The sequence below is a fragment of the Trichogramma pretiosum genome, unplaced genomic scaffold (assembly GCF_000599845.2).
Source record: "Trichogramma pretiosum strain Unisexual culture from Peru unplaced genomic scaffold, Tpre_2.0 scaffold11, whole genome shotgun sequence".
NCBI classification, from domain to species: Eukaryota; Metazoa; Arthropoda; class Insecta; order Hymenoptera; family Trichogrammatidae; genus Trichogramma; species Trichogramma pretiosum.
The window spans coordinates 1,532,397-1,552,585 of record NW_019641702.1 but is presented as its reverse complement, the minus strand read 5'-3'; the positions used below and the strand labels follow the sequence as shown (position 1 = coordinate 1,552,585).

The following is a 20,189-nucleotide window of genomic DNA, read 5'->3' as shown; positions in this document are numbered from 1 at the left end:
GATATCAGACAATTGAAAATTCTGCTCTTACTATTTGTTTCAGTTACGACGCTAGAAATCTACATCTCGGCAAAGTCAAGTATTGGAGCGCAGAACATTTTTGGGGTAATCGAGCAACGTTTCGAACAAAACCGTCGGGTGAATTAGTGATAAAAGATGTGAGGGAAGGCGATGCCGGAGAGTTCAGGTGCCGAGTGGACTTTCGAAATTCGCCAAGCAAAAATCAAAAAGTTAATTTTACAATAATAGGTAAGTGGAATATCGATCACATGAATATCATTGGAAATAATTCAAATGCAATAAAAGCGTATAAATACCTATCGAAATTTTCGCTTCGAAAACAAATATGAAAGGATATGAACGTGACTTTGGTTACTCTATTCATGTACCCTTGCTCAGAATTGGTAATTCAATCTTGTTCGCATTCGGCTATAAATTTTAGTGAAATATACTATTGCCCATTAAAACTGTGCTGCACAACGACAGCGAATAGATGCGAAAATAATTACGTGAAATAATGGAATAATTTATAATATCATGATATTAATGAATTGATAATTAAAGTCTGTATCCAAGCTGCATCGCGAAAGACAAAATTCTGCCAATATTGCAGATGAATAGAGCAACAAAGCTTCTCGGTGTATGTGTGTGTATATGCGCGCGCTCGTAGCAACAACAAACAGAAGCATTTCAAGTTAGCGATGCTTAACAATGCAGTCGACAAAGCTAAAGAGATATAGATACCAAGAGATAGGCCAGAGTGGGGTGAGGAGTATAAGCACGCGCTGTCAAACCAATAAACCTCATCAAACCTTGCAAATAGCGAAGCGAATTATACACACGCGGGCTGCTGCTGCACATCAAAGCGCAGAGCTCTTTCTCTGACTCGAGTCGTGCTCTGTTCGCTGCATCTTTCGCTCGATATAAATGTTTCGCCAAGTCTCTGTATAGGATCTTTTGTTCAGTGGCTTAGCCGAATTCAAGGTGCACTTATAAACCGAGAGATGCTCTCGGCTGAAGTGGAGACGACGATCGAAAAAATCTCAATTAAATGCAATGCTTGCGATTCATAGCAAATTGTATAATATAATGCCCACATTATAAATGCTAAGAACTCGAGAAAAACTTGTAATACCCTTGAGATGACTCTGTGTTGGGCTTACGCTCGATTATAAGTCTTTAGTTCTGAGCAAATCGATTTAAAAGTTAACTATTGTCTAAGCAAAGAGAAGGACTCTTATACATACAATTCGCATACACATAGAGACGAAGTAAGAGAGAAAGACAGAGAAGCCGATCAATTGTCTTTCTTTCTATTTTTCTCTCCTTTTCTCTTCTTCTCTCTGAAAACGTATATGAGATGAACGCCGATCTGCCAGCGCCGGGTATACATATACTTTACTTTAAGTCCTTTCGGCATTGGCATCGCTAACGCAGTTTGTCTTCCAAACGTCCATTAAACTGAATTAGGAGCGACTTGCTCTTCTCTCTCTATCTTTCTCTCTTTCTCTTTCTCCCTTTCTCTCTTACCAGCCCAAGTTAAGAAAAAGTTATACCATTTCAGCGGCCATTATGCCGTTCGTTCATAAAAAAACGCGTGCTACCGAAATAAAAAATCCGTTTTGCATTTATAAAATGTGCAAATAATTAATGCACATTTCAATACAAAACTTTACATCTAAAATCTTAGAATACTTTTATCTGCAAAAATACAAAAGGAACTACAAAAAATCGCCATTCGAGCCGTTATTATTTAATAAAATACACCATTGAAAATACTTAGATTAAAATTAATAGAAAGTTGATGTAAATGTAGCAGGGAGAAAACGTTAATAATCTATTCAACAACGAATTTTAACCGATTATTTGAATTTAACACTTGTTTTCACTTCACTACTTGCAGATTTACAAATAAAGATACTCGCCATCTAGCGGTAGAGGCTAAGTTTAATTTTGATTGAATTTTCATACTCTTTTAGAGCAATTAGCGAGTAAAATAAATCAGTATGAACATGCGATTTCTATCAATTACAATCTAAACGTTTTCAACTCGAGTATTGAATTGAATCTTTTCGGGTCAACATCATTAAAAATAATGCAAATAAATCAGTTTTTATACAAAAAAATTCAACGAAGATTTCATGTAAAAATACCTTAAATAATATTCAGTACCAGTTGCTTTAATTTTAATGTCTGATTTAAAAAAAATTGTCAACAGTGTATGTTATACTCGCGATTCGAATTCATTCTACATACTGATACGATATCGAAAAGGGGTAGTGACAGAAAGGGAATTAATTAAGGGACATTCTTATATGTATATTTGAGTGCAGCGCGCGTGAAGCCTTCTTTTGTGAGTCTGATTGAAATCTTCGGAGGTAAATACGCTTAACCTGCTCTCATGCTCGCTCATGTGCAAAGTCTTTTGAAGCTTTAACGAGCTTTTCAATGATGGCACACACATAAGCACACGAAGGTTTAGTTGCACTGGCAAGCACTCGTGCGATCCAAAGAAAACGATCTTTTAGGTAATCATCGAGATATCCACACGTTCTCAGGCCCCCTTTCACTGCGAACAGTTATCTAGCTTTGATTTTGTTTAAGTAATTAATAACGTCAAAAGGATAAAATGATGCAGATGCTTGTTTGCTCACGATATAAGATGTAGTAGATTTAATGCCGTATATGTGTGTGTGCGCATGAGGCATCGCGCGAGAGATAGCAGAGGCGGGCAGGCAGCAAAGATTGGCTCCTAGCCTAGCCCAGGCTGATGCTGCTGCTGCTGCGCGCTCAACTAGAGCGAAAACGAGCTCTGCGCGCAGCCTTATTAGGGCTAACCGAGCGCACTCTCGACGCGATTCCTTGATTAATGGCTCACGTTTCCCCGGCTGCACACGTCAATTTAGTCAACGAGATACCGAGACGAGAGAGAGGCTTGACGCACCCTGCCGTGGTATTACATAAACATGGACTCTCTGCAGCCTGCGAGATAAAGAATAAAACAATGGCAAAAAGCGCGAAGCGAAAACTGTCGATATCGCCTCGTCACTTGTTTTCCTTCCGATGAAAAATACGACGATGCTTTTGCTTGCAGGAACGCCATGACGCCCAGAGATGAGGGAGAAAAGTTCTTTTTTTTTTACAATCGCGTATGTGAAGCGTGTGCGATTACCAAGGGCGCCGATCGCCATATCAATCTGGCGAAAAAAAAGAAAGTGTCCGGTTTTTTTTCTGCGTCGATCCGATGCCACTGTAGTCCGAGATATTACTCCGACGTGCTGTAAGTGAACTTTTTTTCACGAGCCCTCGGCTGACTGATGTCCGTTTGAACTTTGATTTTTCGGATTCAAGCTGCCAAAAGAACTCGTGTGCGCTTCCATCCGTAAAATGGCATCGGCGATTTGTTTGTCGATTGAATATTTTTACACATAGAGATATTTTATTTATTACCTATAGCATTAAAGACAGTAGGTGTCCGTATCACATTTTCAACGCTGTTCATTTGATGAAGAATCGAGTGCTTGCACGGGTTTCGTTTCATAACTAAAAGCTGATGCGTATACGTGGGCTAAATTCGGCGAACGAAGAAAACAAAGCCAAAATCTAAAATACTCCATCGGAATAAAAATAATTCGGACGCTTTTGTGCGATACAAATGAGTATCGCGTGCATCAAAAGTACTTGAGCGTGTAAAATCTACCTCGTGAAATTAAAAGTACCTTTTACTGACACATAATATGTACATTTACGTTCAGACGCGTATACATTACTTCATATATCAAGAAAATTTTTCACTTAAGTAAATACGCCTTTTAATAAAACTGATATTATATATACATATGCAAGAAGTTCGAAACGTTAATATTATGTAGGTAACAAGAAAGGAAAAATACGAAGTTGTGCTCGAAGGCAATAGATATACAGATTTTTTTCAGGCTTTCACTGTGAGAGAGCAAGCTGCGACTCAAAACAGAGCGCACGAAACGATTTAATATCAGAAAGTGGAAATTGAATTTAAAAACATAATATTTCTCGGAAAATTTCTCGAGTACCATTCGACACACACTATCTATAAAGGGTACACATATACAGTGACACACGTACCTCACGAAAACTGAGGCCAAGATTAAAGTGCGCGCTGCTGCAGCAGCAACGCTTGTGCTGTTTCCGTGCGAAGTGCGATGGGACCTCGGGAAATTCTCTCTCCAGGGGTTTTACGGCGTACCTCAACAAGAGAATTGACAAGCTGCGCGCGCAACGTGCAGTGTGCCTCGCGCACGACGAGCCTGTCAAGTCGCACACGAAAAAAAAAGAAACGCAAAAACTTTTCATAGTTTAGCACTTTAAGGATGAAATGGATTTAACATGAGCATCTTGCCTATGTACCGCTTTGACACGCGACACTCGTGAAAAATATACCTCCGTCCATACGCTGTACGCCTCGAGAATATATTGATTTTTTGAGAGAGGGTACAGCAAGCCACCAATCGCTTGAATTTTTCAAAATAACTTGTGTGAATGAAAAACAGCGAATCAAACGAATTGAAACCCACAGTTATAAAATACAATCGTTCGGTGTGAAAATTTAATTTAATGGGCACACAAGATACCGATCATTGCTCAAGTTTGCTCGCGCGCAATCGCTCATCGAGAACAAATGTCATTTTTCTACGTCTTGACCTTTCGCACAAAAAAGCGAACTCTTTTTCTTTCTCCGTCTGATCCTTTTATCCGCATGCACAGAGAGACACCACTGACTTTTCTTCAGCTTCGCCATTGTTATGAGAGAGTGTTTTCTCACGTTTGTATGGACGACAAAAACGTTATTTTTCATTTCATTTATTTTGTTAAAACCTAATTTAGTTTCTGCTTTGCGGGATTAATGGTCGACGATCGAATAAGCAAGGTTAGTTTTTCACTCCTTTTTTTTTGGACTTATTTTCAACTTATATAACTTTCTTTTGTACACGAAACAAGAAAACCATTTAACGCGTCGGTTTGTCTAGAAATTTCTATACCATTACTGACTTGTTCATTTCTTTTTAACGTGATCTGAGGATTGGTTTCAACCATTAAAGATATGATAATAACAATTGTTAGTATTTCAGTAGAATTATTTACATGGTTAGCAAAAGGTTATTGAAAGAAAATATCGAAACAAAACATAATTTAGGGTATGATTCTATTAATTTGAAATTTTGATTCAAATTGAAACAATTTTGAATGCTATTGACATTCAAATAATAATATAATTTCAATTTAGAGAATAGGGGTAAAAGAAAGAGCGAGTTTTTGCTGCCTAAGTGATTTGCCGAATAACTAGAAAGCTTGCTTCGACGTTTTAGGATTAAATGTGCACGTTGATGCGTGAAAAATGTTTGAGAGCATTAAATTATGGTTTCATATTTTTTTTTTTTTTTGGTGAGGTGCTGCGCTTCACTCATAGAAAAGACAGAAATGGTGTCTCGCATTAAAGTTTAATACATTGAAATTTACTTAAAATGAAAGTGACTGTAAAAATATAATTCTACATAAATCTATTGTATAGAATAATTAATAAATGTTTCAATTTGGATCTCGCGCTTATTTTGTAACGAACAGTGCAATGTATTTCAATTATTTTAAAATGAAAATTTTTTGGTATTAAATTTACTTGAATTATTGATTGTAAGTCAATTATGCATAGATAACCATATTTAGGATTATTTAAAAAAAATATTCTGACACGTACTGTAATGAATAATCTAATAACGTGAATAACGTAATAAGAATAATGTAATTAAGTAATATTTCGAGTTTCGTACTATAGTACATTTCTCAACGGGTGCATATATGGTTTTTTAGCAAAACGAGGGAATATAGCACGAACCGAAGGCGAGTGCTGTAACGAGTTTTGTTAAAAACCCATATCTGCACGAGTCAATGATACAATTCTTTCCTACGAGTGCCTAAAATTAGCGGCAAAGTTGCTCATTTTAGGTTAGAGTGGGAGAAAATATATTTTTAAAAACTTTGCTAAGAATATGTGAACAAAAATATAGGGTCATTCAGAAAGTTTCTCAAAGAATTATTCTATGCAAATCAGAAGAAAAGCATTTAAAAATGTTCATTTTTGTTGGAGGTTGAGTACTCCCTTAAAAAGCATTTCATTCAACCAATGAGTTAATAAATTTGTGAAACGTTTTAGGCACTAGCCAACTTTAAAAATCCAAAAAGGGGGACGAATTCTATACGAAGCGAGAATCACTCATAAATATTTATCCGATATTTTCCCCTTGATGGATAAAGTTTTACAGAAATTCGCAACTTACATCTTGAAAACTCGTACATCATACATTTTGAAAATGAACTTTTGGCGTGCCTCCTGAACTTCTGTCTGGGATTCAAACGGATGGAACTGGTGATAATACTTTTCTATAATGCTAACTTACAGCCATTTCCAAATACTTTATCATTTGGTTACATGACAATATTTTTATCCTCGTGGTAATAGCATTCCACGTAAATCCACGAGCTACTTTTGAGTATTGCCGAGTGCATACATGCTTGTGTATACACATCTTTTAGCGTGCCATAAGCTTCAAAAGCCAAGATACGTGTACTTGAAAAGTTTCTAACAGAATTCTGCCTTAGAAAAAATATATAAAGTCGTTGAAAGACCTTCAAAAGAGTATCGCCGTTATGAACGGGCTTATTTATTTTGTAACTTTTACTTTTTCACAAATTTCTAATGAGAAGTCATCTTTCCCAAAAAAAATATTACTAAAAATGTTATTTTTTAAAAATAAAATATTTAATAGCATAAGGCAAAGCCAGCATGAGTGGAAATAAATATAATACATTATTTCAACGAGCCGTACATTTCCACTGAGGTATATTCATAAACATGCAAGCTACATCGTAAAATATTTCTTTTTGAAAATTTATGCGCTTACCGAATATTCAGTCCAAGGGAGTCAAACTTTGCTGTGAAATATTTAATATTTTATACACGAATTCGCGTAGTAAAGTATCAATTGTTCACTCATGGCATCGTAAATCTTGATGGGTTTTCATTTTCTTGATTCGGAATAACAGATATCGGGGGGCGATTTTATGCGTGCATGATTGCTATTTTATTTATTCACAGCAAACAGCCAGGAACTATTTTTATGCAACGGCAAAATATAGCTCAAGTAGTAAATATTTGGTCTTTTGACAAGTTTTTCGCTCGACTTCACCGGGTCCATAATCGAATCATATTGTAACGAAGTTGGAAATATTCAATTTTCACTTACAAAGAAATGCTGGAGTGTCGAAACGCGCGGCGAAAGTCTTCGGGGATCATTGAGTATAACAATCACGCCCAGAGCTCCGAACTACCAGAAAATTAATAAAGTTTCTCTCCGACAAAAGGCGCATCAATATAAACTAGCTCTCGGGTGTGTGATATACGAGCTTAAGAGTATATTACTACACTTTAATTAGAGACGCGTACGTGTACGTTTGAATGTGAGCAAAGTGGCATACGTTTGAAGGCAGAAAGTGCCTTATTTAACAGCTATTATAAGCTTAAACTTTTATAAAATATATAACATGGCGTTATCTACTGCATTATATATTTGCATTTGGTAGCTGCGTGCGATAAGTATTTTTTGCCTGGCAGTGCTTTAAGTCTCTTATGCTTTTTTGAATAATAAAACTTTTCGTACATTTTGAATAGCGAGTCGTATTACAGCTTTAAAAAATGTTTCAACCAAACTTAAAACTCTTTCCATCTGCCTGACACACGACCTTTGCCGTAAGGATTAAAGTTGCACGTAAGAATTAAAAAAGATTTTTTTTTGCTCAAAATAAAAACTAAATTCAACATTTATTGCGTGGGTGGGTGGCAAAGGCCGTGTTCACATAGCGTATACGGCTGCATTCGGGAACTATATACGTGTTTTAATTACAAAACGGCGCGCACAATGCTTACGACACAGTGAAAAGGTGCATACGTTATAACACGTATTATGCACGTACGCAGGCTTGCATACGCTATTTCGTTAGAGAAAAAGAGACGCCGAGGTTTTTTCAACTTGTTTCTCGTCAACGTTACAGCGATTACAGTGCATCTAGGCTTACCCCGCACACACAGCGCGCGCGTGTGTGTATGCCTTTCGTATCGCGCCAGTACACCGTGCATACAACAGTGCAGGACTAAAAATCTTGATTGTTGAGAGACCGACGCGAGTAAATAATGAGTGCGTAACTCGTATACCAGACAGTGACTGTAGTAGACAAAACAAAACTCGGCGGAATTAATCGATATACGCGAGCGAAGAAAATGATTTGGACAAAAACTCATTCGATATAGTCAAAGTGTTATAATAAACAGTAATTTCGTGGCTCGTTATACGATTTTGATAAGGTCAACATCGAATTAATTATTGGCAATTATACTAACGACTAACTAATTGAGTTTCAATTAAGCTAGCTCATCGAAATGTCCAAACAAGTCAAACGCACTAATACACGTTGGTTAAACAAGCACGCTAAAAGCAGCCTTATTTTTGTGTTAAATCCAACGTTTCTGCTTCGCGTGCAGCGAACCTCCGTCGGTTGTGGTCGGTATAACTCTCCTGTCGTCGTGCACGGGCAAGAAAAAAAAGGAGAAAAAAAGAAGGACAATACGAGGCCAAGCAGCGAACAGTAGTTATTAAAGCTGACCGACAGCTATTAGTTTGTAGAAGTCGTCGAAGCGTAACCCTCTATGAGTCCAATACATACGTACACACACACACACACACACACACACACACACGCGAATGTGTATCCGTGTTGGAATGTGCACATAAATAAATACACATATATATACACACACATAGATGGCCGAGCTTTTGGCCAAGCAGTGCATCCGCAGCGAGACGCTTTCCAGTATTACGCTAGCTGCTGCTGCTGCTGCAGGGACTTATACGCTCGCTCGCAGGAGTAAATATATTGCTAATAGCTTAGCCTCGGTGTAGCGTATTATATAGCTACCTTCCTATTCCTATTCCTCTCTCTCACTCACAGCCAGTGACTAGTCTATGGCCCGTTAAAGCCAAGACTAATGCCTTACCAGCATCGACACGCATCAAGTTCCACTTAACGAACTGCTTTTTTTATCTTTGCACAGTTTGCGGTAGTTTCCGGGCTAATGCGTTCAAATGCAAAAGCATCTGTTCTCGTTCACAATCAATTTTTCTGCTGGGATTTATGGGTCACTTGCCTGATATTCTACATATTTTTGAAATTTTCAAGCACATCGTACACGAGCACGAGCACATTTGAATTCGCAACTAAAAACTTGTTAATAGACAAGTACATGTAGCGAAACTTTTTGTCCGTTCGTAGCATAACTCGAACTTGTTAAATTGTCACAGATAGCTTTGGCACTTACCGCTATTACTGAGTTACCGACGATTTAACGGAGCATGTGAAATAAACGAATTTGTCCTCCCTCCAGTGAATCACGAACAAGCTCGTTTAACTGTTTCGCTGGGAGATCTTAGGAATGCGAAAATATGCTGCATCTGCAGTCACGTTATACGCGTACGCTTTGCAATACGATAATTACAGAGCTCCTGAGTATTACTCAACAGCCATTTCCATGTATTGTATTACTAATTGCACGTCTTGAAAAGAAACTACTTTCCGGGAGGCCTAGTATATATCGACGTATGTACAGGTAAAACTCGCACTATTATCCGTGCAGTGAGCAAATTGGTAATTTTATACTTTTCTCATTATGATCACCCGCTGTGTATAGAATTTAGCTTTATATATATAAATATATATAAAGCTCTGTTAACTCGTAATTGGACTGCAAGCGTGCAATTATTTTCTTGGCTCGACTTTTACCTTCAAAGCTCACTCTGTCTCTCTCTCTCTCTCTCTCGCTGCTCTCTCTTTCTTTCTTCTGTTGAGAAATTCGTCAAATGAGCAATGAGCATTAATTACGACGATGTTTAAAAATGATGTGCCACGTGATATGCAGTTCAAATTACCAAATAAAATTTTTAATTGCTGCAGGCTTTAAATTACATTTTCCTTCCCGAGCCAGGCGTAATGTGTGACACGGAAATGTGTGAATTACTTATAACGACTAAAGGAGAGCATTTTACATTTATCCATGATCTTGGATAGTGGCCTCGAGTTCGATTTTCGCGTCGATGTATATGGGAATACCAAATTCTCGCAGAGCTGCGAATGACAACTTTCTTCCTACAGCGGAGTCGGAAAAAAGTCGAAAACGCGTCAGCCAAACTCGAAGAAAAAGTTTTCAAAACCATTTCGTAGGTACTTTCCGCGCTCTCTCTCTCTACATATATATATTGCTCACTGTACACCGCAAAAAACACTAATTCTAAGTCAAAAACTTCTCCCTAGGCGAGCTACAGTATGGTTTAAAAGTCGTTAACTTCGTCAAATAAATGCTTTTTCGCCATTTTAAAGGACGCTTGGTCGCTTCCTGCCTGCTGGGCATTGGAAAATACGCTTACGTGTGTAGCCGTACACACACATACACACTCGTTTGCGTTCATTATATATTACTAATTTGGAAGTTTCTTTCGACTTAACGTATGGGTCGAGGCAACTAATTTAGTTGGGAGCTATTTTGCGCGACGATCAAAGACACGTAAAAATTTAAATTAATTTTGCGCACAATAACTACATGAAAATTGTACTGTACATCCATTTTATTATAAACTCTGACAATTATTCACCGTATCGCACAAGTTTCGTATTAATATGCCCGAAATAACAAAGTTTTTCTGAACGTGCGTGCGTGCTGATGCCGCGCTGCTACACCGGCCGCTGGTCTCGCGTTCGCGCACTTAATAACGCGTTGCTATTATTATATGTATGCGTTTTCTTGTGCGAGCGTGTGTGTGCGATGCGCGCATGCGAGAGCAATGGTTCAGTCCGAGACGAGAGAGCAAAAAAAAAATGGTCACGAAAAAGGAATGGGCTGTACGCGAGGACAAACGGCGACATCGTTGGGGCGCGCGCGGGGCGGTGGTTGCTCTACCATCCCGGTAAATGTCCGAAACTCGAGAAACTAATTATAAAGTAGACGAACTACGCGAGAGAGAGAAGGAGGGCAAACTATTACTTTTGTTATCAGGCATTAATCTTCTTGAATTACGCAATTTTCTTTTATCTTTCGTCTAGGCAGCTGAAGCGTATCGCGACGAAAGATCGTCCATTTTTCATAATCTATGCTTGTAAGGGCGCGCGCGAAGGTGTGCGGGTGTGGCCCGCGCGCTTGTAACTTTTTAATCTTAAAATGAGGTTATAATTCGCAGACTTGAAATGGGCTTTGGAGATTAACGTTTCATGCTTACTGGTCATCCGATATGTTTTGCCCTGGCGCGCGCTAGACGCGAGAGAATATTTTTGCTGTCAGGGCCTTTGTGGCTAGCGCCTAGTGCATACATAGCGCGGAGCGGTTATTCTTTTTTTTTTCTTCTTTCTCATAGTTCGTGTCTGCATAAAGAGTCGCGAGTGATCCCGGCAAAAGCGACAGTATTAGTGAGCTAGGCGATGCGAGTCTCGAGCTCGTGTGTAGGTATTTGTGTGTCGAGCTTTTTTCTATTACCGCGCGCGCGGAGCTCTCTTGTACGTGCGGTACAGACTGGTCTTTGTCGCCCCCTTTGCGGACTCTCTCTCTCTCTCTCTCTCTCTCTCTCTCTCCAAGCTGCACTCTTGAGGCATAATTTGCGACCGCTTGTTCTGAAATTCCACAAGTGTAATTGCCAACGGAACTCGCAAGAGATGAGGCTGTTTTTGCCTTGGAGACTTGCAGCTGTGCAGGTGTGTGCGCGCACGAACGCTTCAACCGGCCCCGTTACCGAGTGTGAGATCGGAGTTAAAGTTTTAAATATTCAAAAGCGCGTTTCGTGTAATATGCCACTGCTCGTGCAACTTGCAAGGTGTGTTTATGCTCCAGAAACCCTTTTATTTATGCATGCGAAATTGCGGCTAGACTTTTCTTTCTTACGAATTATTACAGCCTCGTGCGAACTTGATTAATGATTTGCATCTCATTTGTCGAGTGAAATTGAAAATTTTACACATAGTTTTCGTTCGTATAGGTTTTTTTAGAGATATAGCATAGCAGTACTGACAAATTGACTTTAAAATCATCCACTTTGAAGTAGCTTAAAAAATATTTGATTTGCAAGCGATCGGTACAACATTGTAATACATAGTCCGAATATTCTTCGGGTTTCGAGATCGTAAAGCAGAAGCGGCGTATCTGTCTGTTCAAAATAATGCACTACAAAAACGCTATTTTGTTACATGTTTTGCAGTCTAGAAAATCTTACGAAATGAAGTTGCTAGAAGTTGTTAAAATTCCATGAAAAGATTTACAAATGCGTATAACGAGAGAGACAAGGAAGAACATTTTCGAGATAACGAGTCTCAAGGCTAAACGAGCAATCTTACGTGTATATATACCATTTCAGAATTCTCTGCTCCACACTTATTCTCAACTTTCAAAAGATTCCAGCGGCATTTTCTTTCATACACACACACCTACACGTACGCACTAATACGCACACGCACGCACATCTAATGTACAGAAAGAGGAGTGAGGAAGGAGGGCGGTACAGGGGGGCGGGTGGGAAGATGAGATGGGGAGGAAAAAGCAAAAGCAAGAAACTCGCTTGCGCGTGCCGAGGAATCGAATTGCTATACCGAGCTTTTATCCAGTTCTCATAACAACTTTCTAACGCCGTAGCCCGTTTCTTCTTGCCACTTCCTTGCTGCATTCTCAATGTGGCATTCTTCCGGTACATCAACAGAGGCGTACGCCAGAATGGGATTATACTCATTTCTTGCCTCTTGCCTTTTCTCCTTCTTTCGATGCCATGAGATTACTTTTACTCTCGTCGTCCTCCTTCCACCTTCGCGTTACTCTTTTGCTGTCGCTGCTGCTTTTACCAAGTGGATTACCGATTTTTATCCTCAGTTTTATCGATATTTCTCTCGCTTATCGATCACGACCTCGTTATAAGCTTTACAAGCTTTGATTAGACTTCCACATTGGCTTACCTGGATAACGCTAGGCTATTATTTATATATTTGACTTGATTTGATTTTTTTTAAAGCATAGCTAATAACTCCCTATCAAATCTAAGTTTAAATTGATAGAGTACCAAATCATTTACAACAATGCTTCAACACAATATCACGTGAAATACATATAACTTGATAGAAAGAAGATACATGATTTCTTAACTAGCAATAAAAACTTTCAAAACCCTATTTGAATTGATACAAGTTAAAAACTACGGCGCAGGAGTAAAAGTCCAACAGCAAGTAGTCAAACACGAAAATAGTCAGACGGGCTGTAAGCAATCTTAAAAAAACTACGTTCATTAACTACCAAAATTGAATTCGTAGGTATGTAAACCCAAAAATGTTTGAAGAACTTTTTACAAAAATATTTCAAATAAATTATTTACACGAAAAATTTGAAAACTATTTCAATTCCTTCGTCAGCTCTGGTATTTGTTTGATAAAAAATTCAACTCTAACGGGTTAAAGTGAGAAACAAACATTACGAAAAAAAATTAGTCGATCCGCAGGACCTTGATGAGCACCGCAAAACTTTCGTGTCTAAAGATTGCCTCTATTTAATTTCACATGGCACAACACAAAATTGTTCATCAGGAGGTCGATAAAGTAATTTAAAACACGTCCCAAATAAAATGTAAGCACTCCAATTATAGCAGCGAACATTATTTTCTCTAAAACGCTGCTTCGCAACAGTCAAAGAGTAACGATGCGTATGAGCCAAAATACACGGTACATCGGTGACATTCAAGCATCGCGAGGAAATTCATTTGAAGCGGTCGGCTAAGGAAAAGAAATTGAATGGAAGAAACGAAGCGAAGAAGGTACAACATTTTGTGCATGGGACATATTATATCGAGTGCGATGTTGCCTCCTCGTTTGCCTCTCGAGCTCGCGCGTATACGTATACGTCGGACGCGTCGGTAGCGATTTTCCGCGCCACGCCCCACGATGCAATTTTAGACAGCTGCACTTTTATGTCCATTTGACTATTACCGCGCGCGGTACACAGCTCATAGCGCGAGGAATATTGAAATTCCTAAGAAAGGCGAAAAACGTCTAGCGCTCGACAATAATATCTGAAGATACCGCGTGCCTGCACTGCTTATACTGCCGCTTCTGCTGCCGCCGCTGCTTTTTGCACATAATACAGCTGAGCGTGGCGAGGGGCGAGTGTAAAAACAGCTAAAGGCAGAAACTTGGAGTCGTAGTAGTAGCGAAGGAGAAAAAAGAGAGCCGAGCCGCAGCAGCAGCAGCAGAGTCAAAAACGTCGAAGCAGCCCAGGGGATGGGGATGGGGGGAGAGCATAGCCGAGGTGTCTGGAGGCTGATAGCCCCGGCGCAGCAGCAGTAGCAGCTCGTGGCTGGCGGAATAGCTTCGTACGTATATATACGCGCGCGCGGCAGTGATAAAAGTCACGTATAATATGGAGCCAAAGGAGAAAGCTAGAAGACGAGACAAGGCGTTTGGCCGTTGCATAGCCGAGTATCAACGTGTCCGATTGTAGGTGCTGCTGCCTCGAGGTTTTCTCTTGTTTGGCGCGCGCGCGCGTTAAAGTACCAACGCGTCGGATACATATCTGCCGCAAAAACACGTGCACACGGTTCTCGTGTGTCACGCACGTAGCGACGTATATAAGTGCGCGCGCACTCACGCTTTAACATTATACAGAGATGACGTAGTACTGGTATTCGGTACAATATTAAACGCAGATGAGGCAATATGCCGCACGCCTTGGCCGAGCAGCTCTGGAGGTGTCACGCTGTTGCTGCGTGCGATTTTTTCTCTCTCTCTCTCTCTCGCTTTCCTCCTCTCCGATTCCTGTATATATATATGTATGTACTGCTCCTTTTGCTCGGAGCTTCTTCTTTTTCGTCTCGAGAGCTCATCGCCGCGCTGCACCACTGCTGCTGCTACTGCTGCTGCTGCTGATGCTGCCACTGCTGCGGGGGCTGCTATATGCTACGTGACGCTGATATATATACGCCGCGTGTGCGAGTATCCTTGCAGCCGCTTGGCTACTACATATTTATATCGTGGGACACTCGCACTCTCGGGCTCGAGCCGCCGCCGCCACCAGCACCGCGAGGCTCGCAGCTCGCCTCGGCAAAAGCTCTCGCTTCTCTTCCTCTGCCGTCTTTTTTTCGCAATTTTTCTCTTTGATTTTATTCGCTACGTGAATGTGTGTGTGCGCGCGTGTATACATATACCTACGTACAGCCATATATAGATTCGCTCGTACCACACACAGCACAAACTGCCAGGCTGACTTATTTCTTCTCGGAACCTTTTTCCACGTTCTTTATTGGTGTGCGCCTGAGAAATATTCATCTCTCACTGCCGCCGCCTGCAAGCTGCACTCAGACGCTTTGCTGCTGCTGCTGCTGCTGCTGCTGCTGCTGCTGCTGCCACTGGCTAGCTGCTATATGCTGTTGACCTTTTCCGCCACGCAATATACACGTACACTCGTACATCTATAGAGAGAAGTCGTTGGTTGTTAAGACGATGGTGGCTTTTTTGCGACACTCGTACTACTGCTATTTATTGTTCGTTCGCCTCTTTTTTTTCTCGCTCGCTCCCCCTGTTTTCTCTCTACGCCCAGTTTCAAAAGCTTTTGTATTTTTACCGCCCCGGCGTCGCGCAAGCCACTACTACTACCGCTACGTACGATATGTAAAACGGACTCAAGTACCCGATTGCGTTCGTTCTGGCTCGGTTTTTTGCTTATATATATATATATTTACGAAATTCCGCCCAACTATATCTGCATGACATCTTTGCGTCGTTGTGCGAACACCAATACTGCGGTGCGATTGTGGTCGTTGAAATTTTCCCATTTGTTTTTGATCTCTTTTACACGAATAATTAAAAATGAAAAATCTTTTGTTTTATTTTTACAATGAAAAAATTCTACCCGATTCATCGCGATGGGGAATAAATTTTTATTCTTTGTTCATTCGTAATCTCTTAGTCCGGTTTGCACAAAAAGTTCAATGATTTTATGTCAAATTATGCGTTGGCAGCTTCGACAGAACTCGCAAAAGTTTTTAATTTTAAATACCGTAGAAAAGTTTTGCACAAAATTTGAAACAGATCGTTCGAAATTTTAATAGGAAACGCGAAGATCAATCACGTTAAAAGAAATAATATAAAAATGGTGCAGAAATGGGTAATGTTATTTATGCATCTTTGCTTTCAATCGCTTCTTATTCGTACTCGAGTGTTGACGTTAAAAATGGCAGATTAAAGAGAGCAAAGTATTATATTGCTCTCCACTCTGTACAAAGAGGAGCCATTTTGTGATACACGATGTTTAGTAAAAAAAAAGAAGAAAATAAAGGAAAAAGGCGAATGCATGTCATCGCAGTCGCGTCTGAAAATTGTTTGTCTCGTTATTTTCATTATGGAGCCACGAGTAAAAGGTCTCATTACCGCCCGTGTATAATTCCTTGCGTTGACACAACTATATATAATACGTATACGGTCCACGCGGTACATCTTCGGCAAATTTTTTCCGCATTCGCTGCCGCCGCTGCTGCTGCTCTCTTTCGCGCGCGTGCACATACACACATACTTTTTCTCTGGGTCGTCGCGTCATGAGCACGACTTTTTAACGGCTGAGAAATGGAGAGCTAAAAATCCGGTGCCGTATAAAAAAAGCAAACCACGAGGAAAAGAATGAAAAAAAAAAGAAGAGCGACGGAAAAAGGCCACGAATTTACTGGTTTGTGCGAGAAAAATAAAGTGCCAAGTTTTTCCTCTGACGCTATAGAACTGGCTTTTGTGCAATTTTTCTCGGCTGCAAAATAATACTCATTCAATTTTTTCTCATTTTGTACATGGTTTATAATATCGAAAATTGCAATCAACAATCGAAAAAAAAGACCCCCTCAAGCTTTTCGCTTCCAATTATTTATGAAATTTATCGCCAGGGCACACCGACTACAAATCGAGAATAAAATTAACCCTCGCTAGCAATTTTTCGCTTTAGTTGAAAACCGCAGTAACATTGCAGACATTATCAGATGAGCTCCGAGCGAAAATTGTTGAAAAAAGGGAAAATACACATTCATGAAATAAATATGCTGGCAAGACTAATTGAATGAAAGATAGCTGTTCTGTTTTATATACTCTTCTTCTTTTTTTGCGCTGAAAGAAAAATGAAGAACGAAAGAAAGGGAGAAAGAAAAGGAGACAGATGGAGAACGTTGTAACTAACCGACTCGCCACTGCTGATGCTACATTTTCGTTTTAATAATCTGAGTCTGAAAGTGCGGTGTAAAGGATATAATCCTCTCGACACGCCGGACCAAGAGAAAGAGAAAAAATGCATATCTTTAGCTCTGATGAAAATCCCCGCGTCGTAACGAAGATACAATTATTTTCAGCTTAAAAAAAAATGTCCGCAGCTCGCTTTGAAAGTGAGAAAAAAAGAACGCAAATATATATTTACCATTCCCTTTTATCTTTTTAAAGTAAAAAGCGGATAGCGCAGCGCGCGTCCGAGTGGGAGAAAGTGAGGAATGCGCGAGGCAGTATTACATTACGAAATGAATACCGCGCCCCGGCGTTCACTCGCCTCTTTGGGCGCGCAATGGTCTTGCTAAATATCGTATTTATGCACGCGGGCTTGCGGTGTGCGGCCCAGAGTTGCCTATATAGAGTGCAACCGAGGGGGTAAAAAAAGTTGCGACCTAATATAGCAATCATATGCAATCAGATATTCATGAAAAGGACGGTATTTTTCTAACGTTAAAAATCTCCCGGGAATGCGTGAGAAAAGTAGTCGAAAAATTCAAATTCCTTATATTTCCACTTGACGGAGCCGTAGTGCCGTACTTACATAGTATACAAAGTCGGGGCCGAGGGGATGGAAGAGAGATGGTCGCAACTAGTCGAACGAGGACGTCCGGCGTACAACGTGGGCACTTTGACCCGATCCGTAAAGCTGCAGCCAGGCCCTTGCGCAGATTTTTTTCTCGTTTTTCATTGTTTCACGCGGTGGGAGAAAAATCCTTCCTTCCTTTTTTCGGCTCTCTATATCTCTTAGTTTCCGCTTCTCATATAGATTATATTGATTGCAGTTCGCGCGTGTATGTGCGCTGCTATGTCTCCTGTATATACAGTGTGCCGATGGTACGCGAAAGCTTATACTGATGCGCGTTTCTTTCTTTGTTCCAGTTCCAGCGTCAAAGCCGATAATCTACGACACCAAGGAGCGGGACATGAGCAAGCACGCGGAGGCTTATCCGGAAGGCAGCGATCTCGAGCTCATCTGCGAGGTTCGCGGCGGTAAGTTTTATTTCCCACTTATCCCCCCATAGCTCCGTTATGGTATTTTATATAGATATATCCTCGAGCAGCCATTCATGCGCTGAAATGCATTATCATTATTTTTAACGATCGCGACGTTTGGTGAAAAATAAACTTTTCCGCCGCAGCCCGAGAGACGAGGAGGACGCCGCGGTGAGCAAAGGTCTGCGCGACACTTTTTTTTTTTATTCTTCGCAAAAATAAAGACTTTGTGCGCTGTGTCGCAGCAGTCGCGCGGAGCGCGGATCGTGCGGAGCATTGAAATATCACGCTTACGCAGCGGATTTTTCGGTCCCCGGCAGCTTCTTTGTGCGCCAGTTCGCTCTCTCTCTCTCTCTCTATGTACTTATACAGCAGCCGATGGAATGACTCGTGCTTGGTGGTGGCTCGAAACTCCCAGCGATAATGACAATAAAAAAAGAATATATATAGGCTGCTCTTGCCCCCCGATCGAAGGTAAAACACCTTTTCACGACACATGATGGGGGGCGATGTACACGTTGTGTGCGAACATTGGCGCCTGTCCAGATTGCTGCTCTCGCCCGCGCGCGCCTTCTATCATACACACATTAGATTATCGTGTTGCACTTTTACGCGTACATGTATTTCGGTTTATATGTACGTATATGAACGTGGTGGCAGACACACACACACACACACACACACACACACACACACACACACACACAGGACACACCTACGCACGAACAACTCGCGAGAACGAGTGCGAAAAAGTTTGGCCTGGAGACCTTTGAAAATGGAATTGGGCAACTGCCAGAGACGTATAAGCGGTAGCATGGGGGCGACTGCAGCCGAGGGGGAATAGCATTTTTCATTCAAAAAGAAGAAGAAGAAGACGGTATTGTTGTGTTTTGCAGAACTGCGAGAGCGAGATCGAGAGGGAGAGAGAGAGAGAGAGAGAAGCTGAGACGCGAAAATATCTATTGTGATATCCGCAAGAAACTCGACCGACTACCTATAGCGGCGACAAAATGTATATCATATAGGCGAGCCAAGAAGCACTGGAAACGATAGAAGCTTATCAAAGCGATGCTAATTCCCCAGGCCTGTTTATATTTCATTCCGCTCATTGAATTTCTGCTCTTTTTTCTCTCTCTTCGGAGATACTATGTATCTCGGACTGGTGGCGTATAAAACCGGAACATACAGCGCACTTCTTCTGGGCTTTCGCTGTATAAGCTTCCGTTAACTGGATGTAACTATATAGTTTTCTACTTTCGCAGTATAAAAGACTCTAATTTTTTTCCAAAAACGAAAGTGAGGAAGCAGCTCGAAGAAAACTCGCTGCCTGGAATTTCTTGGAGTTGCTTTACCTCTCTGCTGCTGCTCGGCGGAGGAAAAAAATGCAGAGAAAGAGAGGAGAAAGCTCAAACATCGGGTAAAAGCAGTTTGACTAATACACAGTGGATTTTCAAGAGCTCTCGTTTCTCCAGACGATAATACAGGTTATGCGCATATGCAGAACTCGAGCAATTCTCGACAATAATCGAAAAAAGAAAAAAAAAGAAAAGAAAAAACTGTCGAGAACAGAAAAAAACTCTTATTCTCGGTGTCTAATCCGTATCTCAACTCTGCGGCCGGCTCGAGAGTTTGCGGGCACATATGTTTTTTTCGCATGAAAGAAAAAATGACAGCTTTTTTTCTTCTCGTATACGTAGCACAGCATAGCGGAGCGCTCCACTGCCACGAGCTTACTTATCAAGGAACGAACACTACCGATAACGTTGCATTAGCATCGAGTCATTGAAATTGTTCAATTACGCATG

At 40.6% G+C, this 20,189-nt stretch overlaps 1 protein-coding gene across 1 annotated transcript in view; it reads left to right on the top strand.

Moving 5' to 3' along the window:
* LOC106653854 overlaps positions 1-20,189 on the top strand; it is a 72,970-nt gene that overhangs the window by 31,519 nt on the left and 21,262 nt on the right. Inside the window, exons 4-5 of the mRNA XM_014373448.2 lie at positions 44-249; positions 18,271-18,381. Of these exons, the coding sequence (XP_014228934.1) occupies positions 44-249; positions 18,271-18,381 (317 nt within the window). The remainder of the gene's footprint in view (positions 1-43; positions 250-18,270; positions 18,382-20,189) is intronic.